At 40.6% G+C, this 25306-nt stretch overlaps 1 protein-coding gene across 1 annotated transcript in view; it reads right to left on the minus strand.

Annotated features, from left to right (window-relative positions):
• LOC126338700 (exocyst complex component 5) overlaps positions 1-16192 on the minus strand; it is a 113294-nt gene extending 97102 nt beyond the window's left edge. The window contains exons 1-5 of the mRNA XM_050001575.1: positions 15718-16192; positions 15437-15561; positions 15080-15197; positions 7088-7285; positions 6708-6772 (exon numbers count right to left, since the gene is read on the minus strand). Of these exons, the coding sequence (XP_049857532.1) occupies positions 6708-6772; positions 7088-7285; positions 15080-15197; positions 15437-15561; positions 15718-15750 (539 nt within the window). The 5' untranslated portion in view covers positions 15751-16192. The remainder of the gene's footprint in view (positions 1-6707; positions 6773-7087; positions 7286-15079; positions 15198-15436; positions 15562-15717) is intronic.
• Between the last annotated feature and the right edge of the window lie 9114 nt (positions 16193-25306).

The following is a 25306-nucleotide window of genomic DNA, read 5'->3' on the forward strand; positions in this document are numbered from 1 at the left end:
TGGAGCAGCTGGCACAGTATCATCAACAAATGAAGAAAGATTTCTCTAATACAGATGACTGATCGAAATTGGTTACAGTATGATGTACCACTGGCAAATGAACTTTATAGTTGTCCACAATGGCACGATCTGGCAATGTGGACTTTATTTGAATTATCCAAACCTCATCCACTCCAACCTACCCTATCACGCCCCCTCTATACGCGGAGCCACCTTACTGCATGACACAGACTGTTAGTGCCAGATCATTGATGTATGTCAAGAAATGCAAGAAACACAGAACAGAACAGAAGCAAGTAGCATCACCACTTTACATGACCCCATCCACATTCAATTGTCAATGGAAGTCTGTCTTTCACTCCTTACTTTCTAGATATATAGTGAAACATTGTGCAACTTTTTCCACAGTTCCTAATCCCATCAAACCTATTGTTACAGAACAAATTGCACTTTCTGTGGATACTCCTTTCCCTAAACCAAACTGCAAATCTGGTAGCAAACTGTGTGTACTGAGATGTGCCACTGCTTCCTCAAAAACTTTTTAAAACACCATCAGCAAAGAAATTTGCCAGTAATGGTCCAGATGATCTCTGTCACTTTAGAATGGTTTCACTAATGATAATCTGTCAGGAAACTGACCACACCCGAAAGACAAACTGCACTGATGACTGAGTGTATAGAACTAACATATAGTGCACTGATGTTCATTATCCTACTTGGAATCTCATCATGCTGATGGAAGTCTTAACTCTTCAATAATGTAATAATTGATTCAGATTCATCTTTGCTTGTTTCCTGCAGCTGGGTGTGATGGAGTTGTCTGAATATCAGCTTTCAAGAGTTCTGCCTATTTACCTATGCCTATAAAATTTTGATTCATGGCCAACTTCTGACAAAAAGTGATTCTTTAACATTTTACACACCCACATTGAATAACTAGCAGTTCCATATTCACACAAGAGGTGTAATATGCTGAGCACCAACTTTCGTTCCAATACCTCTCACAACTGACCATATAGTTTCAATTTTGTTCTGGGAACTTTCTAATCTCTCTCTGTATGCACTGTTTCATCCTGTCTGATGACAGCCAATGTCTATCTCAGGATTACCAGTAGTGGATAAGAATGTACATAGTGAAAGTCAAAAAGAGACAGAGTGATGTAATATTCCTACCCCCACGTCCTTTTAACATTTCCCTACCAGCTGTTAGCCAGCCTTGTCACCAACCCCTCCTCCAGTCTCTCCTCACCAACTCCACACAGCAGAACCTCTCAAACCAGTGAACCTGTATTGTTGGCACAATTTAGTCAGCCAAGACAATGCAGCCATGCAGGAGTGTGTATGCACGTTCTCTGTTAACTCTGAAGGAATGCCTCAACCTATGCTGTGGGTTGTTCCTTTACTCCTATTATTTATATTCCAGAAAGGAATTCCAGTACTAGTACTAAAATGTGCTTTATATTCATATATTGGTATCTCGTTTTGGTATCTATTCATACCTCTGCACGTCATATTTGCCTCTTATTGGATCTGTCCACTATTAGTGAACTCTAATTTTCGTGTTAGTGTTTAAACATTGGAACTCTTATTCTATTTACTACCATCATTCCTTCTTGATAAAATGCTAATGACCTTTCCAAATCCAGTGATAAATCTTTAAGTTATGAGCTGTAATAATATAATCAGGTTGGGAAGGAAGGAAGGAAGATTAGTGTGGAACAGCCCATCGACAATGAGGGCAATAGTCAGGGTTCAAAAACATGGGCTGAGGAAGAATGGGGAATGAGTTTGGCTATGTACTTTTCAAAGAATCCATTCTAGCATCAGCAATGACTGATTTAGTGGCACCCACAGGAAACCTACATTTGGATAGCAAGATGAAGATTTGAATCATCATTCTACCAAATGTGGGAACAGTGTCATATCACTGCAACAGCTCACTCAATAAAATAAGGGTGGCAGAGAGGACAATAAAGAAATAAAGACTACACTGATTACAATGAAATGTAATGAAAATGCACAGAGGTATTGCAGCTACAATAAAATATAAACATCCTTACTAGCCTTTATACCCATCAAAATTTTTATCATCTAATGATATATTACACATACTCAGCACAAGAGTGCATCAGCAGCTACTATTACCAGTTTTGTTTCTCTTTCCGTATTTCTCTCTCTCTCTCTCTCTCTCTCTCTCTCTCTTTTTTAATCCTATATTTGATCTTCATCCACAGCTGAGTGGTCAGCGGGTCTGAGTGGTCAGCGGGGCTGACTGCGGGACCTGGGTTCAATTCTCAGTGCTGTCAGGGATTTTTCCTTGATGGGAGGCCTAGTACAGATTACACTCAGTCTTTTGAGGCCAACGGAGGAGTTACTCAACTGATTAGCAGTGGTCCCAATGTCAAGAAACCCGACAATGACCAGGACAGTGGTGTGCCGACCAGATGCTCCTCCATACAGCATCCAATGATGCCACTGTTAGAGGATCTCATGGCAGTCGCTCAGGCCCACCTGTCCTGTCTAGGGCCAGAATGCAAAACTTTATTCTCTCAAACAATGGAAACTCCAGGCAGGAATATCAACAATGTATGAAAAGACACATTGCTATTTATTGTAAAGAAGACATCAATTTGCAGACAGGCACACTTAAAGGACACTCACATATAACTTTCAGCCACAGTCTTTGTCAGTCACACCTCACACACACGACTGCCAACACCAGCATCTCGGGAATGTGTTTGTGTTTCTTTTACTGATGAAGTCTGTGGCCAAAAGGTATACGTGTCTTTTAATTATGCCTGTCTGAAACTTGACATGTCTTCTTCAGAGTAAGTAACAATCTGTCTTTCCCTCCATTGTTAAACTTCACTCTCTCTTACTTTTATATTGGACATGAGAGCATGGATGGCCTTACACTGTTTCACTCTAACTGATTACTTGCATAATAATTAATAGAAAATCTCATATAAAGATGTGAAACAAATACTTACAAAGAGATAGAGGGGCTGGCCAGTACTTACCTCAGCTCAGTACAGCCGATAGATACACAAAAAACAACCGAAAATTTACGTTTCTAGCTTTCGGAATAAATGTTCCTTCATCAGGGAGGAGGGGGGGAAAGAAAGGGAAGAAGGGAAACTGTATTTAGTTACTCACACCCAGGTTATGAAGCAACAGGGAAAGGAAAACAGGGAGGGTAGCAAGGCTGGCGGCATGGTTGTCAGAGGGAAGCCAAAGATATTCTACTGTAAGTACTGTGCCAGCTTCAAACCAAAGAGGATGCATACAGAAGTAAAGAGGTATATAGTATAAAGATGTAAGATGAAAAGATGCATGAATGGCTAAAGAGGAAAGGGAAAGAGAAGACTGAAGAGTAAATGGGAGTGAGGTTGTTAACGTAGGTTCAGTCCAGGAGGATGGCAGGATGAAAGGATGTGTTGGAGTGCAAGTTCCCATCTCCGCAGTTCAGAGGGACTGGTGTTGGGTGGGAGAAGCCAAATGGCACATACGGTGTAGCAGGCTCCTAGGTCCCTAGAATTATGCTGGAGAGCATGCTCCGCTACTGGGTATTGGACATCTCCTCGAATACATCAATAAATTACTCTGCCAGGGATATGACTTTCTCAAGTCAACCCCTGAAATGAGATCATCCCTTGACAAAATTCTCCCCACACCACCCAGAGTTGCCTTTCATCGCCCCCTAACCTCCATTACATCCTTGTTAAACCCTACAATATTCCCAGACTACCTTCTCTACCCAGCGGTTCCTACCATTGTAACCGACCCCGCTGCAAAACCTGCCCCATGCATCCCCCCCACAACCACCTACTCCGGCCCTGCTACTGGTAAAACATACACAATTCAGGGTAGGGCCACGTGTGAAACTACACATGTCATTTATCAGCTGACATGCCTGCACTGCACAGCCTTTTACATTGGTATGACAACAACTAAACTGGCTGAGCGCATGAACGGACAAAGACGAACTGTCCGCCTAGGAGATGTCCAATACCCAGTAGCGGAGCATGCTCTCCAGCATAATTCTAGGGACCTAGGAACCTGCTACACCGTATGTGCCATTTGGCTTCTCCCACCCAACACCAGTCCCTCTGAACTGCGGAGATGGGAACTTGCACTCCAACACATCCTTTCATCCCGCCATCCCCCTGGACTGAACCTACGTTAACCAACCTCACTCCTATTTACTCTTCAGTCTTCTCTTTCCCTTTCCTCTTTAGCCATTCATGCATGTTTTCATCCTACATATTTATACTATATACCTCTTTTCTTCTGTTTACATCCTCTTTGGTTTGAAGCTGGCACAGTACCTACAGTAGAATATCTTTGGCTTCCCTCTGACAACCATGCCTCCATGCTTCCATCCTTGCTACCCTCCCTGTTTTCCTTTCCCTGTTGCTTCATAACCTGGGTTGTGAGTAACTAAATCCACTTTCCTTTCTTCCCTTTCTTTCTCCTCTCCTCCCTGATGAAGTAACATTTATTCCTAAAGCTAGGAACTTAAATTTTCGGTTGTTTTTTGTGTATCTATCGGCTGTACTGAGCTAAGGTAAGTACTGGCCAGCCCCTCTATCTCTTTGTTAGTATTTGATTACTTGCATATATTTTTGTTGCATTCAGTTTTGATCAATGTGTACTGCATTCATCATGAGGCCTCTCCTTTTGGTCTTAACCTGACTTTAATGTTACAGCTCATACATGATACTGAAATATTACAATTTGTCAGACTGAGGCAAAGGTAGAAATGGGAATAACGTCCGGACCCTGTCAATTATGCACAGTCTTAAAGTGATGAAGAATGCATAAACAGTTCACTGATAGATTCAATGAGTAGCAAAAATTGAAATATAAAAGGATAAAAAACAGGAACCAGTCTGCAGTTTCAGTCTTTCATATATTATAACAATAATACCATAAAAGTGTATTACTAGAATTACAAACAACTGGCAGACTGACTGCTTAAAATACTTTCAAAATATATTTAAAAAATTTAGTGGGTTTTTGCAATTTAGAAGAAAGAGCAAAGAGGGAAAGATAAATGGTAAATCACAACATTTGAAGATGAAGAAAACCAGTTTCAATTAAAAAACAAAGCTTGTACATACCCAAGATAAATATAACAGCACTGTGTACCAGCTACACAAGTAAAAATAGGTGCAAGAGCCATCCTAAATTTGATCATAATATTTATCACAGATATATCATGCATGAAATCTCTCTGACATGGAGCCTGTTTTATGTGAATTAGGATATTACTTCATTGTTAAACTCAAATTACAATTCTGACCATTTTCTGGTATCTTCCTCCCAATACAACTACAGTGTGCAGCAGAACTGACTAAGCAGTTTTACACAGCAATAAATAGTAAATCTGGATGTATAGAGAAATATGTTTTTTTTTTATTTTCTAAATTCGTACAATGTACCACTTTACATCCATTTACTTTTGAAAATAATGCCCTCAAGATGGCATCTGTTGGCATCAATACATTGTTGTAGACAATCCCTGAAATTTCAAACAGCTCTTGCACATTTCAAGTGATATGGCGTTCACTTTGTCAATAATCTGCTGTTTTAACTCTGGTAGGTTGTGAGGGCAGCTTTTGAAAACCTTTTCCTTCAGACATCCCAAAAAAAAGTAGTCACAAATGCTGAAATCTGGTGTCCAACAGGCCACCTTGACAATACCCCTCAAAGAGACAAGGCGTCCCGGAAATATTTCTCTCAAAACATTAAGTTAAATTCGAACTGTGTGAGCAGTAGCTCCATCCTGTTGGAACCACAAGTCCCTCAGTCCTCTTTCAACAAACTCATCCATTCAGGGTTGCAGTAAATTTTGCAATACTGAAACATAACATGTGGAATTCACTGTCGTGATCACTCCTCCTCCTCAAAAAAGTAAGGGCCTATCACACCAAATTGTGATATGGCACACCACACTGTCACTTTAGGAGAATGTTGCAACCTTTCATGAATAATTCGGGATTATTTTCAGCCCAGTAGCAAAAGTTTTGCTTATTCTCTCACCGACTAAGATGAAAATGTGCCTCTTCATTACTGAAGAAAGTTGCATTCGGAGCAAGCATTTACTCACACAGATTTTGTCAGTTGGCGTAGTCTGCTGGGCGTAGTTCTTGACCAATCATTATTTTGAAAGTATGGAACTTCAAATAACATTGCAGAATCCTCCTCAAACTGTGGTCTGAAATCTCCAATGCAACAGCATGTCGTCAAGTAGAACGTTGCGGCAATTGTTGAACTGCTGTTCTACCCTGCTGCACATTTTCTGGCGTTCTGATGGATCTGTGTCAGCCATGTGTATCTATTCTTAGTGTGCTACCAGTTTCCTCCAACTGCAGAACCAAGGACCGAATTGTGTCTGCATTAGGATCGGCATTCTTGCGTGGAATCACAGACCTGTTGTTTTCATAATAAGCACGAACAGCAAAACCACAATTTGCACCAGTCCAGACCATGTTGGCTACTGAAATAGGGTTAACGACTGAGCAAAGACAAACCACGTACAATTGCCTATTCCCACCACAGCCTCAGTGGTAATCGATAGAAACTGCTTAGCTGGTTCTGCCGCATCCTGTAGTTCAACAGTAATGAAAAAACTATATTAATTTATTTACAGTTGTGTGAGTAAGAGTTTAGAAACACTGCAACAGATAAAGCCTTCAACCTACTTTCCAGATGGTAGCTCCTGAGCAATCAGATGAAGTTTTTGTATGATGTCTGCTGCTTCATCAATCTAAAACAGAACAATAATTACATCATAACTCTCCTTCTCCCTCCCTCCATCTCTCCCCCCCCTTCCTCCACACACACACACACACACACACACACACACACACACACACACACACACACACACAAAGTAATTCATAATCCACAAGAAATTACTGTATGTACATTATCATTCAAGCTATTTGAATGCAAAATATTGGTATACAATTTTAGAGGTCCTCTACTCTAATGAAACTGAAAAAGTAAGAGTCGCTTAAACTACCAAACATTCAAACAAAATGTAATGCAAATCATAAAAGGTATCCGTTACCAGACTTACATTGTCCTTATCAGAAAAGAAATCTGACAGCAGAGGACCAGGACTCAGAAATTCAGCAAAATAATTCATGAGTTTCTGTGCCTCAACAGCTCGTGCTCTTGGGGTATTTACACTCTCCAGCTGATCACCCAGATGTAAGACTTTTGCTGCTACAAAATTGATGCGTTCATCAAGTTCTTGAAATAATGAAATTGATGCCTGCAACCCAAACATTTGAATTTAGATTTACATTTGCTTGGAAATTTCTCTAAAAAATGCATTATAATCAGCAAATGTTCTAATAGTACAAAGAAAATTTGGTAACCGCATTCTTAGACACACAAATACCAAGCAAAAACAATACTGGAACAATATCTAAAGACTATCTATACACTTACCATTTATTGCATTGGTTGACAACAAATAAGTGTTACTACCCTGCAATAAACTTAAAAGCTAACAGATGACCTGGATAAAAAATTGGGTAAGGAACAGTCATTTTATGACAGGGAACGATACATGTTTGTGATTTACATTTACATTCAATAAGAAATGTTAGGTCTCTACGTCCTTTTGACGAGAAAATCATTAGATACTGTCTTGCTCATGAAAATATGGTCGAGTTGCCAGTTTCCACTCAGTGTTATAAATGGAAGGTGGAGAGGGGAAGAAAAGAAAGGAAAGTGGAGAGGGACCACTGTTGTCAGCTGCATTGGGACATCGCACGGAATCGGCAGCAAAGAGTGAAAATGTGTACCGAACCAGGATCTCTTGCTGACTAGGAAGGTGCAGTAACCATTGCACCACCTGGGACACAGTGTTATCACAACTGCATGGACAATCTCAGCTCACCTCATGGCCGATCCACACACCCATTGAGCACCACATATCTGCAGCCCCTGTACATTTCCTCCATATTCGCTCTTCCAAGATTCCACAGGTCAGACATATTTGTGCATCTGCATTGAAGGAGGTGGATTCACTACCCAGCTAGGCATATCAAATTATATGAATGTGTCGTGTCTGTTCTTTCAGACATGCCAAATAATAATTTTCCCATGATTTTTGACTACATATTACTTGGAATAAATGCTCCAGTTGCCAATAAGGGCACAAGTTTATTCACATGACCTAGTTTAATTCAGTATCAAGCCATTCTCAAATAAGTTTTTTTCTCCATCCTAAATGATTAATGTTGCAGGTCATACCCATTTTCAAGAAATGGTTTAAGACAAATGCACATAATTATAGGTCTATATCACTGATGTCATCTGTTACAGAATTATCGAACATGTTTTATACTCATATTTCATGTTGTTTTTTGAGAAAGAAAATCTCATCTATAAAAACGACATAGATTTTGCAAACAGAAATCTTGCAAAACACAGCTTGCTCTGTTTGCCTATGTGATGCAGAATGTCACAGACAACAGTACACAGTTTTGTGCTGTGTCCCATAACTTACAGTAGGTATTTAATGCAGTTCCACAAGGGCATTTAGTGAACAAAGTATGAGGTTACTAAACAATGGACCAGATTCGTGATTGGATTCAGGACTTCCTTGCAGACAGAGCTCAATATATTGCTCTTAATGAAACAAAATACACATATGAAGAGGTAATTTTAGGAGTACCCCAAGGAAGTATTAATGATTGCAGTCTATATAAATGATCAAATAGATAATATCAGAAGCTCATAAAGGTTATACGCAGATGACGTAGTTGTCTATAAGAAGATAGTAATACCAGAAGAATGTACTGAATTGCAGAAAGACCTGCAAAAGTATGATGGTTGATTCGGGGTCTGGCTGTTGACACTGAATATAAATAAATAAAACACATTGCATATAAATGGGAAAAGAAATCCACTATGTTCAGTAAAACTATTGGTGAAAAATCTGCTGGAAAGAGAGACTACTGTAAAATCCCTCAGCACAATCATCCACAGCAACTTAAAGTGTAATGACCAGATAAAACAAATAGTAGGAACAGCAGATGCTCCATCCACAAAAGAAATGGTTTACAAAACACTTGTATGACTGATTCTTGAGTATTACCCATCAGTCTGTCATTTCTAGTTGGATTAATAGAAGAAACATGAAAGATCCAATGAATAAGGGTGTGTTTCATCAAAGGATCATTTTACTGGTGCGAGAGCATCATAGAAATGCTCACCAAGACAGCTGTTGTCCACCAAGGAGAGGTTTATAATTTATACTCTTTGAGACTATGATCGGGAAAGAGTCAAGTAACACATTACGCACTCCAACATATGTCTCACAAAATGACCACAACAAGAAAACCAGATAAATTAGAGCTGATATGGAGGTCTACCAAAACTCATTCCTCCCATTCATCATTCAGAATGGAACAGGGGATGGGGAAAGATACTAGTAGAAGTAGTACCGTCCATAAGGTGGCTTGTGTTATGGGTAAAAATATACATTTATTACAAGGCTGTGCTTCCTGAGCACACTGCAAATCTTTGAGAATGATTCACAATTACACCAAAGTGATTGCATGAATAAAATCACACTTTAGTTGGAAACTGGTGTACTGTAATCCGAAAAACAAGAAATCATTAGGAATAGGAAACAGTATCAGATTGGTCAAGAATATGGAAGGAAATGGGCTATATCTGACAACTGCCTTGATTGATTTAGGGAAACCATGGAAACCCCAAATCTGGACTTCAAAGATGGATTTGCACCTGAATTATCTACAAAGAGAGTCTGATGTAAAACATGATTCCACCTTCTTCAGTGATTCTGGAGATATATCAAAAAATTATATTTTAATTAGCATAAATTTATGCACACTTTGCTTCACTACTTAAGGATAATGTAATTATCTTCAAAGAGAGTCTGATGTACAACATGATTCCACCTTCTTCAGTGATTCTGGAGAGATATCAAAAAATTATATTTTAATTAGCATAAATTTATGCACACTTTGCTTCACTACTTAAGGATAATGTAATATTATGTTCATTGCCTGCAGTAAACAACTACTAGAAATCCTATCTTTATCCCCCTCCCTCCAGAGATGATGTTATGCTCTAAGTTCCATAACTGCTAGTGATAGGAATACAATACATATAAATTTATTCATTTTTTATACAAAAAATATTCACCACAATGGGATAACATGCAAATATGACAGAAAAAAATAATACATACTAAGTAACTAAAACACAAAATTGTACAAAATTTGCCAATTTCAGAAGTGTATTCTGAATTCAAAATGTTCACACTAACCACATTGGTTTGTTCAGTCAGTTTGCTTCTGATTGAAATACTAAACATAAAGGCAAATTGTGATGTATGGCAGCTGGACTATGAACTCTAAAGCATTTTTATCAGCAAAAACTGGGAGGTAACCAGCTGGGATATTGGCTACTTGAATTTAATCTACTTGACCACACTTCTGTAAAGTGTAAACTATTTGTTTTGCTGAACTGATTGAAATCAGTATTCCAATGGCGCAACTAAAAACTATTGCTGGAAGGGAAGTCACGGCTAAGCAGTTTCAACATTACGAATCAATAAATGCTTGGCTGATTCTGAAAACGTCTACTGACCATCTAATTCTAGCTTAAAATACCAAATCTCTGAGTGTTTTCATATGCCAGATTTACAGAGCAATACATCACAATAGGGACAAACCAACAGAGGAATGAACAGAGGACCCACAAAATGGAAATACAGAAGCGTCCGATCCCGCCCGTCTGCTTTGACCCATGACATCACAAATATGGCGGAAATGACCATAAACCACTATTCCAATATGGCGCATATAAATTCGTTATGTACACATTATGAGGACGAAAATACATCAAAAAACAAACACACACACTTTCCACAAAAAGCCTAATGACACTTATAGGACAAGCGCGGGAAATGGGGTGTTTTTGGATGGGGGCAAACTAAATATAAACAAATTTAGACACCCACCCCTATACAAAACCACACAAAATGACGAAAAAAACCGACATCACAGAACTCCCCAAATACCATTAAATACAATATCATCTGGAATCGGACACTTCCCTGGACCTATATAGCTCTACAGCAGCTTCCGATCCCATAAATTAGGATCAAACACTTCCCTTGGCCTATATAGCTCAAAAACATCTCCCGATACCAATACCAACATACACAGCCACACATTGAGATCAAACACTTCCCTTGACCTGTGCACTGTTAATTTTATCTGTCAATTCTGGATAACGAGCAAAAGCAAACTGAGCCCATTACACCACACAAACGAAAACCCTGAACATACCACCAGAGAGCACAACAAACCACAACATGACGACATCTACAAACAAGCCACACTCACAAACCAAACTTGGCGCCGTCATGACGTCACACACGACAACACCCTTACGTCATGGGTCAAAGCCGACGTGTGGGATCTGACGCTTCTGTCAACCCCACAAAATTGTAATAATCAGGACTTTTCACAGTCCTCATCCCTCTACAGAGGAATTTGAGGATATGCCACTGCAAAGACTTTATTTTTGTGGAATGTAACAGACAGAAAATTTTGGCAAGGTAATTGTTAAGGTTTAATTGGGGGGTCACACAGATCCCAAGCTTAGAGAGGCCACCCCGTTCTGTGAAGAAATAAAGATCATTGCTTCTCCTGCTTCACACCATGTGGGCTCCTCAGAAGAAGGGGACTGAGTGACCTGCCCCCCCCCCCCCCCTCCCCCTTCTTAACATCTTTCCTCGGGCTCTCACTCATTTTATCAATTCTGGCAAACCACTAAGCCTCTCATGAAATATGAGCCCAAGTAACCTCACTGAAGATAGAAGAAGCAAAAGGAAAGTCTCATTGACAACCAGCCAATAGTTATTCGGCTGTACCTGTCCAGAGAGTACACAATGGGGAGTGTGTAGGGCATTTTGCATTAATTTTTATTTTCATTTGAGTGTAGTGACACTATTTAGGCATTGTAATGTTCATTATGAGTGGCATAAAGCATACTCAATATTACATTAACAAGCAACAGCTTTGACTTATTGAGTGCACATAATTTTTGAGTGAAAGTCAGCAGTGTCCTCACATTGAGCATACCACAACATCGTCATTTGCTAGGGGACTGAATAGTTGGAGATGTGGTGTGGGACAGAGACAAAGAGAAGAGTATTATCTGTATGTATCTCCCCAGAACACATCATACAGTAAAACACCAAGGCAAACCTAAATGTGGATGACTTAATGAAATAAACAGTGACTTTTTGCTGTCTACAAGTATGTTATTCAGTTTTTATAAGTACAAAAGTAACAGATAAAATAAGAAAATATATTCCCACAAATATTGTTATAAGTTGCTCTTGTAATCATTGTGGATTTAAGGCATGAAATATAGACAGCAAAAGCCATCTGTGCTGCCTAGACAACAGCTGTATAAATGGATCATTGAAGTGACTCATGCACAGATGTTCAGTTGAATAATACCACTCAGAGAAGCAACATATATTGTGAGAACTCATTTTATCTCTTACAAGTGATTGATGTGTACATTTGACATATAGCTCTTTATTGTGTCACCCAAACAATGATGTAATGAAAAATAAATTATCTTTAACAAAGCATAATGTCACACACTAATCTTTGAATGAAGTTATATTGTCAATTGCACTCTGCTGAAATCAACATGAAATCAGTGTGCCAAAGACGGCCTCCGAAAACTCTTCTTTACCAACAGCATGTTTTAAACAGCATTGTTTCTGACGTCTCATATTTTATAATCTGGACAGAATAATAATCAATTTGAAATGATATTAGAATACAGGATTGGTGTCATTCCTAAACATCTAGTATACATCTTGTAGAATAGGATGTACTGGCAGAGGTCCACGACTTCCCAACATGATGTTTCGACATCGTACCTTGGTGTCTTCGTCAGGTTTGTTCCTGAGACTGGTGGGTTTACTCACCAGGTCCCATATTTATACTCGGGCAGTGCCTGGTGTTCACTACGCCATCTGCACCCACTGTGGGTGTTACTTTTAATGATATTCATCTCCAGGAGTGCTCTCTTCCATCCGATCCTATTACAGCTCTTTTCAGTGACTATCCCAAGCCATTCCATATTAGGTTGGTGCCCCGCAGGTATGTTCCTAGTACTATAGTGACACTGCAGGTGTTCCCTTATGCTGTTCACAATCCTTGCGGCTTTCTGTCACGGGCATCTCCTCCTCCTGGTGTTTTGAATTCAGTATGGGCCTGTGAGGTGCACCAGCATCAGGCTGCTGTTGGAGCTGAATTGAAATCAAGATGGAGGAAAACCTGATCAACTGGGAAGCAGAGTCCAGTTCAGTACTGCATGGAATCCGACTTTGGAACTAGTACAGAAACACCAGAAAAAAGTTTGGGAGCTGGCATAATACAGAACACGAGATGGGGGACACTGCCACAAGAGATTGCTGTAGTGTGTGCAGACATATGTAACTCCAACAGCAGCCTGATGGAAGTGCACCTCACAGCACCTACTGAGTTCAGGGTACCAAGAGAAATCCACAACAGTTGTGAACAGCTTAAGGAAAGTCTACAGCATCACGGTGGAGCTTGGAATGCACTTGGTGAGCACAGACCTAATACAGAATGCCATGGGACAGCCACAACTGGGGAAGATGACCACAATGGGTGCAGATGCAAGAGGGACTGCCTGTAGATGGATACCACTGCAAGGAACAGCCACAGCAGGTGCAGAGGGCATAGTGAACGCTAGGCACCGCCCATGCATAAATATGGAACCTGGTCAGCAAAACGACCGCTCTCAGGAAATATCTGATGAATATGATGAGCTAAGATGTCAAAATATCATGTTGGGAAGACATGCACCAGCAGCAGTACACCTGATTCTATAAGGTGACAACAAATTGCACGGAAAGCCTAAGAAATTATCTACTACACAGTTTAAAATTGATTATCGTGAGGTTTCTTCACAAACTGAAAATAGATGGTGAGAAGCACATGAATATGGTGAATATTTTCTGGACGTCAATTCATCATTGATATCCCCTCATTCTTTCTGGCTTGGTCCATGTGGCCCTTAGTCTCTTCATCTAAGAGTACCACTTTCCCCCAACTTCTTCAATAATTTGTTGGATCTATTCCAAACCATCATTTTTGTCCTCTACAGCTTTCTTGTGTACGTTAAGACTTATTTCTTGATGTGTTAACATTTGTTCAATCATCCTGTCTGTTCTTTTAGTTAATGTTTTCCACATATTCCCTTCCTTGCTGGTTCAGCAGAAAACACCCTTATTTCTTATCAGCCAACTTAATTTTCAGTATACTCCTGTAACATGACATGTCAATGCTTTAATTCTCTTCTTTTTGTTTTCTCGTAGTCCATGCTTACCTTCTACACAATACTGTGTTCCAGTTGTCGTATGGCTGAATATCAGCAAAATAACAATGTATTAAGAGTGAAGACGTTTAAGATATGTTTTCAAATCCAGTCTTATTTGAGGTCTCGACAAAGTTTAGTACACCAGAAAGAATGCTGAAATAAGTGTAGTAAATTGTAATGTAATCCATAAGGGGCAGTGCAGTGAACTTTTTGAAGTCACTGTTAATGTAATTTATTTCTGTTAAAACTAATTTATCATTCTGAAACTCTTAAACCATTAAACAACTATGACATCATACATGCCGAAACACTAATCAAAGGCTATTAAATACTATCATTTTGGCTGTCTGTGCATAATGAATAAGGACAAGTGTCACAAATCATTCCCTGCCTGAAGCTGCAAAGAGGAAATTAGTGCCAGTAACACCAACACTTGTGAAGCATGTTTGTCAATGTGCATTTCAAAGTATATGGTAGGTTATGAATGCAAGTGCTAAATAATATCAAAATGTAGGCCTGATGCTAACGACCATTACACCGAAAGACTCATCAATGCCTTTCAGTTTTTTCTTTTTCAATGTAAAAGATTAACAAGACAATAAGCTGAACACCTAAATCTATTACTGATACTCTCAATATTAATTACCTTGTTCTGCATTTGAAGTCGTGACATTTCCTGCCAATGGCTAGCCTCCTCTTCTCTGCACATCATTTCGAGCCGTTCACATCTTTTCCTCTGCCGTTCCTGCAGTACCTGCAAATCTCTGACATACTTTTTCCATCAGTACCATTCTTCCACATAAAAACAGCGACTATTATTATTATCTTGTAGCAAAAGAACAATGTAGGTATCTTATTTATGTTGCCAAATAACATTACAGCTTAGCTCTTCCACTAATGAGGCAATCAATACAACAAAACCAGTTAGCATTTTAGCTATTGTTTGTTTACTGTAACTATGCAACAAGGGTATTACTGAATATATGTTTTTCCTGATACTTACTTTATGGCCTGGAGAAAAGTTTCATGAAGCAATATTGGATCAAAGTTTCCTGAGCTTTCTTCTGTGCTCCCTCCAACAGTCCTCCATGCCATACGTTCCACAAATTCTTCTGGATCAAATGGTTCCTTAGAAAATATGTGATTAGAATCTCTGAGACACTGAAGTACTTAATACATTATGTAAGAACAAGTTACATGATTATGGGTAATTTTGATTAATCGCAACAACTAGCGGTAGACATAAAATAAACAGATCTAGTTTACATTTAAACAAGAAGTTACCTGTTCTAGTTCTTTCATGTACTGTAACATCATTTTGGCGAGTTTTACCTTTACCCTCGACTTGTATACGAGAGACAACAATTAACTACGTTCAGTTATTGCAGACTTCCTTAACGTTGATACTGTAGATCGAACAACAGTACACTGACATTTCAAAACGTAAACAAAATCACATGTTACGAACAACTCCCCTCAAAGAGCTTCACTGTTCTGTTACAGTAGAGACACATATTAAGAGTGTACTAAGATCTTAGAAACCAGGTAAACTACCTTTCGGCGATTCAATCGTGTGTGCATCTCAATACGGCGAAACCTGTGTACACGAAAAACTCCCTTGTGCCACAAACTTCATTAAATGTGGTCCAGGAGAAACTATGAAGAAATACTTCTGAGAACACAAGTTCACAACTCAACGTTAAACCGCAAGGAATACTACATACAAGTTATCCCATAACTTTGCACTAATAACTGAGCACGGAAGTTACAGAAACGTGAATCAAAGAACAAATAAATAAAATACAATGTCTCTGGTGTCTGGCGCGAAATGTCTGACAGCGCAGAGTTTGTACACCCACGGACAAGGCGCTTGTGACACAACACTAAGTAACGGAAGCGGGCCGGAAAATGGACACGTGCGCCGGATCTTGTGCACTGGTAAGGATGGTTTTGCTGAAGGGAAGATGCTGTTGGAAGAGACTGGAACCTTGGAACTTCTCATGGGAGTTTATCCCGGGTTGACACTGTCGACAGCAACCGCAATCAATTTCCCGTTGATCAAAATGTCAGGTTCGAATCCTGCCTCGGACATGGATGTGTGTGATGTCCTTAGGTTAGTTAGGTTCAGAATGTCAAGCGTTTTCCTCCTCTTGCGAGTATGCGATGTGGGCCTGTGTACGGAGGCTGTACAGGTGGTTTAGTGACCTTCGTGCATAGCACGACTTGGGATCAGATATCATTGAGATCCTGATGCACAGAGCTAGAGGCTGTTCTGTGTCTGGAAGACTGCCGGGGTCGGATCCATGTTACATAGTCTCTGAGTCGGCAGACAAAGTTGGTCTGAACTTGATACGGTGTCTGCAGTGTTTCAGTTCACAAATTCACCTCGTAGATGCAACGTCTTGCCATACACTAGCACAGCCAATGAAGCATCTAAGTCCATTTTATACATGTTTCTAAAGGCCAGAACCACCATGGGAAGTGCCTAGGTTCACTCAGTATCATGATACATCAGTGCTATTTGAAGCGAATGGTGCCACCTCCCAATCATCCTGAGCTGGCTGGGTGGTAGCTCGTTGTTTTGTGGTAGATTTTGCAGCAAAATTTAGCGAGTTGGGCCAACAGAATAGAATCAAATTTGGAACCACAGTCCAATGTGATGTGTAGCAGACAGCTGATTTGCAATACCTACTGCAACACAAAATAGAAGGGTAACGTTTTCACTGAAATATTGTCTACCAGTGCAGCTTCTGGCCAGTGAATGAAACGGTCAGTGTTAGCCACTGGATGATGGTAATGGTGTGACAACATCGATGCGGATATGGACCAAGTGGTTGGTCACGTTCAGAAAGTTCCCTACAGGTGTGTGAATGCGTCAGTGAATCTTGTTGAGATTTAATGCAACTCCAAACCCATTTGAGGCATACCTTTGCATTTGTCACCAGATGGGTTGTTGATCATATACTAAGGTGATACAATTCGTGTAAAGTTACGAATGCATCTCTTCTGAATTGGCTGGTAGGAAAGGCCGAGGTTTTATGGTGAACATATCCCAATACAGTGTAACTTTGGTTCTGGGAATCTGAATTAGCTGAGGTCTAATGCTGTGATGGTGCTGCTAGAAGTTCCTATGATTTCTTCTGTATGTTGTGCTTTGGAAAGCTTAGTGTAATTGATCATGCTGGAGATGCTGACAACCCAAGAGAGACAATCGGCCACCACATTGTTAATACCAGAGATGTGGCGAACTAGTTGTGCTACCTTGGCGAACTGTTTATGTCGTTCTCGTGAAAGGAATACACTAATGGCTTTTGTTGAGTATAGATGATAAAGTCTCCAGCTTCAAGCTGAGGACAAAAGTACTAAATGGTCTCACACTGGGCTAGAAATTCCTGGATGTACACAGAATTCCTGTTGTGAGAGGAAGAGTTTGCTTGAGAAGAATGTTAGTGATTATCACACATCAAGTACCATTGCTGTAGCATTGTGCCATTCACTGACTGACTAGCGTCAACTGCCAGTGCCAAAGGCGCATTAGGCTCAGGATGTGCGAGCAATGCAGTATCTGTGATATCTTACAGGCTCTTTCAAATGTCAAGATCAAACCATCTGTCCACTTTACTCTTCACGCCAGAGAGCTCTACAGTTAATGGCCATTGTAGCGCAGTTGAGTGTAGCAGGTGGCAGTGCTAAAATTCAACATGCCCAGAAATATGTGCAGTTCCTTAGCAGTGCTCGGCCATGCAAGCAGAAGGCAGCTTCCACCTTCTTAAGTAATGGTAAGGATACCACTGACGATATTCTGTGTCCCAGGAAATCCAGATGTGCCTGGCCCAAAATACATTTAGCTGTGTTGAAGACCTCACTGTGTTGTTCCAGCCATTTGAACATTTCCAAAATTTGACGATACTGCTCTGATGAGGCTGAAAAAAACAGAATGTCATCAGGACAGGTGAAGCAAAAAGACTGAACTTGTAGCACCGAGTCAATAAACCTTTCCCAGGTTTGTGTGGTATTCCAGAGACCAAATATCATAAACATGCTCTTGAATAGTCCAAGCTGTCTTTGGGATATACTGTTCCACCATGAGTATCTGCATGTATGCTTTAGCACAGTCTAGTACACTGAAGATATTGGTACCACTCACTGCTTGATTGTAATCATGCAGCAACGGTATAGGGTACTTGTCTGGCATCATTCTGGTGTTAAGAGCTTTATAGCCACCATAAGGACACTATGCACCAAACTTCTTTAGAACTAGGTATAATGGCGAGGACCAGGACTGTTAGATGGACACATGACTCCCCCACAGATCACGCCATCAAACTCTGTCTTTGTGATCACTAGCTGCTCTGGATCCAAATGTCGTAATCTGCAAGACATGGAGGCCCATTGGTTGTCTCTATATAATGAACAATGTCATGCATTACCTTCTTAGGCATGCTAGATGATAGTGGCAGGACTGGAAATCTTTTTACAGTTTGGCATGCTCTCTGTCGGTGACTTGAACCAGTTTGGTGGTGTGTAAGCTGCATCTCGTTGAAATCCAGACCCTGTCAGGTCAGTGGTGCAGTGGTGTTATCAACCAGGTACATGCTTTCATGTACAGCAGGAGGTTACAATAGATGAGAAAGTCTGCCCCGATAATGGGTTCAGTGATTTTTTTGATGATGAGATCCCATGTGGAAGCTTGACAAAAACTCAGATCTAATTCTAGCCACAGGGCGCTGTACATCGTTATGACCAAGTTGTTCATAGTGTCAGACAGAATGATGCAGGTTGTCGCCTCCTGTGTAGCATGATCCTTGGATAAACATACAAATTGTATCTAATGTCTATTAAATTTTTTCTGCCGAACCGCCGATCGCTAACAAACATGTGCAGAATACTGACTGGCAATCAGAGGAGGCACCCACTTCCACTGATACTGACGTTTAGGTAAGCACAGAGGGCTGTGCATCTGTGTGCTTTCACCCCAAATTTTTGGTAATACAACAGATACCTTACTGCTCAGGCTCAGTTGCAGAAAAGTTTGTTGGTGATACTCTGTACAAGAATCGATTGTATCAACCCAAGCCTCTGTCATTGATTGTGTTGCAATGAGATAATATTTTGCCGATCTACTGCGTACTCTGGCTGCCAATCTCTGTGTGAAACAGCTGGCATCGTGCTAGTGCATGTGAGCTGATTCTGCTGACAGGAACTGGTGTCATCATATCCTGGGTTTTATATTCCGATTCTGGTGCCACATCACAGTGACACAACTAACTATCACAAATCGGTTACTTTAACCACAGCTTCGAGCCAGACACCCTGCAGTATATATTCCACTGAGCCCAGAACACAGTAATTTGCAACTTCAGTGGTGTCAAGCGAGAGCTCATTGTAGCGCAGGGTGGAGGTTTGTTGTGTTTTCTGACGAAAGCTGGTTCTGTCTCATCGCCGGTGATGGTCACATGTTGGTTGGACGGAGGCTAGTTGAGGCCGGCAACCAGCCTGTCTTCATGCTAGATACAGTAGTGTTATTGCCTGGGTGCGATTTCATATGACAGCAGGAGCACTCTCTTGGTTATTCCATGCACCCTGGCTGCAAATCTGTACGTTAATACGGTGATTCGACCTGTTGTGCTGCTGTTAATGAAAAACATCCTAGGGAGTGTTTTCTGACAGGATAACGCCCCACAAACTGACTCCTGGAACGTGTAAAACACAATGCATACACGGATGCATACTTGCATTAAACTTTCTGGCGGTACACTGGTTATTAATGTAACAGTATTTCATATTTTCAGTGACTTATCTCTCACGTAACCTGTGATCTTGAAACGTTAGTCACTTAAATATGTTACCTAGACAAATGTATTCCCAAAATTTCATTACTATACAGTAATTGTTCTTTATTCTGTTATTTTTCCCATCAGTGTGTATTCACCTATTATGAGCAAAACTTAATATTGTCTCAGTCCAGGCTCAATAGTCAATCCCTGCACCAAGCATTGATTTCTTAGATTTATTGACATTTGCAATACATAATATGCAGCCAGCACCGTATCATGTTAAATGGTGTAGCTGCTAATAAAGAAACATTGTATAACATACAGAGCACTGGTATGGAAGATCTTTGTGGATATAGACTTCGCTATATATACTGATGGTTCTGTAGGTTGTTATACTTTCTGACGTGAAGGTAGTGGCGATGCCAGCGTATGGCGCCATCGGCCTAAGACAGGGCCCATGGCCTGTATCGCTCATGCCGATCGGTGCGGTAGGTTAGCCTCTGTAGCGACGTCATTTTAGAATCGTTAGCCTAATTAGCTATTGTGTAAGCTTCTGAGGCCTGTTACCGACCGGTCTGCCTGCCGATTTTCCGATAGCTGTACCCATAGGTGGTTAGCTTTTGCTTATGGCCACTCGTTCGGGTCGGTGTGATTTGTTTACAGCTAGAATTTGTTATTTTAGAAATATTGAGTGGTTTTAGTTTCAGATTTAGTGATTGTTTTTATGAAGAATCAGCAAGACGCATCGGAGAGGATAGTGAGTTCGTAACAGACTGTTTTCCTTGGTTATAAATATGGTTTGAGTTGTTATTACTGTGGATGGCCGGCCGCTGTGGCCGATCGGTTCTAGGCGCTTCAGTCCGGAACCGCGCTGCTGCTACGGTCGCAGGTTCCAATCCTGCCTCGGGCATGATTGTGTGTGATGTCCTTAGGTTTAAGTAGTTCTAAGTTCTAGGGGACTGATGACCTGAGATGTTAAGTCCCATAGTGCTCAGAGCCATTTGAACCATTTTTGAACTATGGATGATTATAACGTCAAAAAACATATCGGTCAATAGTCTCACAAAATACCTGTTATTTTTACGTAATTAAGAATTTAAAAACCATTAAAGTTCAAGACGTATGTCTTATGTATATTACGTAAGTGTTAGCCGAAATTACCTGCTGAGTTTGCATACTTTTTCCCGCAAATGATTTATATATCAATAATCGAAATGCGTTTACAACTTTTAAGTAACAATTGAAAGTAGTTTTGTGAAACGTGCTAGCTAAAAACTTCAAAACTTCATGTCTTTACGGCTTATGCCCACAACGTTCGGCAACAAAGTCAGCCGGCGTCTCTCTTCATTTAAATTAGCAGGAATAGAGCGCTTGCTGTGTACTGATAGTGGTAGCTCAATGTGTTCGGTCAGACGCATAGCTGCCCTCTGTAATAAAATAGCTGAGTGAATCGATCAATGATGAACTCGAATGGGCGTCATGCGAAGTCTACCCAGAACAAATACAACGAACAAAATAAGATAAAACAAGTGGTTAAGACAATAGGCTACAATGGTAAAAATCGTTGGTTTGTTTCCCACTGGGTACAAATGCATTTTTTTCTTCTTTATGTTTGTGACACATTCTGAGACTTTGTTATTTTTTAAAGTTAAATATTTTTTTACAACATTCATTGTTATTTACATGTAAGAGCTCGCTTTCTCAGTAATGAGTATTTTCGATTTCGTGACTTACGTAATTTAAAAAATGAAAGACGAAATTGCTACAGATGAACTGCTGTGTGTGAAATAACCTACAGTGATATTTATATCTTTTCCTATGACAAATAATTCATCATTTTCTTCCGAATACGTAGCGATTACTGAGCGTGTGGTTAGACAGGAATCTAAGAGCACAACTTAAATTACTGCGAAAGAAACTATCAGCAATCATCTTTATACTCTTGTTTGTCACGGATATTTATCTACGATCGATTCCTTAACAACAGTAGAAGAAGATGAAAGATCCCTGCCATAATATCTTTAGACAATACCACCATATATGAAACATTTTGATTCATCAGATACATGTTATAAACTATGACGAACTTCAGTAGCTGCACTCACCACACACTCGATAAAAGGCTTTTTTTAAATTTTGGTTTTAAGACCCAAATCGTTCCTCTATCACACAGGGAAGTAGTGTACTTGATCTGGATCTCTAGGAGTGAGTTAGAACCATATTCTATGCATCTTCTTATTTTTTAACATCCTCTTAAACAATCTTTTGGGTGTTTTTATACATGTATTTGTACAATGCGGTACTACACACCATTCCTAACTCAGACTCCGAAATGTACAATCCAAAACAAGATGTCAATGTAAATGAGAATGACATAATATAGCATTTATAACAATTTCCAGAACACAGTCAAATACCCTATCGTTATTATGCATGCGTGGAAACATGTGGTCAGTGAAATTTGAGCACTACTACATACTTTAAATACATTTTTCGATGTTGTATGCGTGTGTTGGCTGCCAGCCACTTCGGGTTCATGGCGCTGTGCATGCTGCAGTGGACATGCGCGGATCTGCGGCAGCTTGCTTTTGACTGGTTGGTGCGAGGAGAACTGACAACAGCGCCTCGGTTGGTTAAAATCGTGCGGCATCGCTTCCGAAATGCTTACAGAATAACGTGCGGGCTGTCCTTCGAAAAGAAGGTCATTTGGTGCGCTCGCTTTCAACCCGATCAGCAGAGTGGCCGAAAGTTTCAGAATAGAGATCTAGGCCAGACACGTACGTAATTCTGCAGCTCGACGCTGAAATAACGCTGGCGTAGTGTTCTGCTGTGCAGCGGTCTACCGTAGCAGTAGGCTAGACTGCTGCATGCTGTAGCACAAGTCCATACCTCCACAGCTGGCTAATTGATGGGAAGTGAGCTCATGTCACAACACATATGACCAGAGCAAGTAAAAATGCTCTTCACCCAAGGACGAGTTATTTCATGTTGACCTGCCAGCAAGAGAGACCTTTGCTTTAGAATTTCTTGCTCGCATGGAGGTGGACAACGATTGGCCATGGAAGATTTTGTGGACAGATGAAGCCCACTTCCATCTGACAGGATATGTCAATACACAAAATTGTCGAATATGGGCAACGGAAAATCCGCACGCAAATCAACCAGTACCACTTCATCCTGAAAAGGTCACTGTGTAGTATGGGTTTACGGCATTATTTATCATAGGGCCACATGTTTTCGAAGAGACAGGTGCTCCCGGTCATGTTACATGTACCATGTTACATGTGCTCCCGGTCCTGTTACATGTAAGCGCTATGAGTGTCTTTTGCGCAGTATGTCATTTCAGCTCTCCAACAGCGTGGATATGTGGATGGGATCATTTTTATGCAAGATGGCACACGTCTGCACATTGCAAATCCAGTTACGCAGCTGCTGAATCGCCATTTCGGAAATGCTAGAATTATCAGCCGCCATTTCCTTACAGCAAGGCCGTCCCAAGGAGGAAGCAAACTGATTCATCAGTGGAAGCAGTGGCCACAGCAATGCAGGAGGAGACAAGTGGTGATGTGCAAAAGTGTAGTGCACGGAGAATTGCCCGAACATACCTGTGAGCACAGTCCCAATCACCTGATCTTAATCCGTGTGACTTCTGGCTGAGGGGCTATCTGAAAGATGTTGTGTTGTGTTCCAATTGCAAACTTGGCTGCACTGAAGGCATGCATTGCGCAACTCATTCTGAACGTGACCCTCGGAAACACTTCGATCAGTTGTGGAACATGCTGTTTCTCGACTTCAACTTGTTGCAGGAAACGGTGGACAGAATATTGAACATGTTTTGCGCCAGTCACATGGAAATTAATAATATCCGACTTGATTTTGATTGATGCTTTTTATGCGGTTTTTGGACTCAGGACAATTAAAAACCGATGTGATTGATGCTTTTTGTGTGGTTTTTGGCCTGAGGACAATTAAAAACCGATTTTTGCCATCCAATGTGATATGACCTTGCTGTGGTGGGTGGGCTTACGTAACTTGATAGCGTTGCACCTGTACACCCATGCTCATTGAGGAGTAGTTTGTTCAACGCCAAACATACACCTGATTCGTTTGTCATTTGCAGTCGACCACTATTAAATTATGATGCTTACAGTGCCATCTATTGCTACATTTTGTAAGGACTTATTTTTTTCTGTCATACGTTTTCCCCCTTCACCGGCAGTATTCCCTTGCAATTTGACATCATTCTGACCAGTGGTGTTATTTCTACAGTGCTTTGAAAGTTTAACTTTAATTATAATCACCCTGTATATCAGCATAAAAAATTAAACACAATATTTTGTAGAGCACATAATTATCGAATTACATCAAACGCGTTGCCAACAAATTTTATTTTTCATGCAAAATTTTCACCGAAGGAAACGGCAGGACTTATGGGTCAACGCAATAGAGTACCTGTGACTAGAGTGCCGAAATGAGTCCAGTTTGCATTGTGACATTCTGTAGTGCATAATGGTATGTGCGACAAAAGCCATGGTATACTCCCTAATATCCTGTCAGACCTCCTTTCGCCCAGTGAAACTGCAGCAACTCGAAATAGGATAGATTCTACAAGTCGTTGGAGTCCCCTCCAGAAATATTAAGGCATATATAGCTTCACATAACTGCGAAAGTGTTGCCGGTGCAGGATTTTGTACACGAACTGACCTCTCGATTACGTCCCATAATTGTTCGATCGATTCATATCAGGCGATCTTGGCGCTCGGATCGTCTGGAATGTTCTTCAAACCCATGGCGAACAATTGTGGCCTAGTGACATGGCACATTGTCATCCATAAAACTTCCGTCGTTGTTTGGGAACATGAAGTCTATGAGTCAGCCACTCATAGACTTCATGTTTCCAAACAACGGTGGAAGTCTTACGGGTGGCAATGTGCTGTGTCACTAGACCACAATTGTTAGCCATCGGTTTGAAGAACGTTCCAGACGATTTGAGCGCCAAGATTGCCTGATATGAATCGATCGAACATTTATTGGACGTAATTGAGAGGTCAGTTCGTGCAAATAGTCTCCAAGTAGGCGAACGTAACCAGAGGAAC

The sequence above is a fragment of the Schistocerca gregaria genome, chromosome 1 (genome assembly GCF_023897955.1).
Source record: "Schistocerca gregaria isolate iqSchGreg1 chromosome 1, iqSchGreg1.2, whole genome shotgun sequence".
Classification (NCBI taxonomy): domain Eukaryota; kingdom Metazoa; phylum Arthropoda; class Insecta; order Orthoptera; family Acrididae; genus Schistocerca; species Schistocerca gregaria.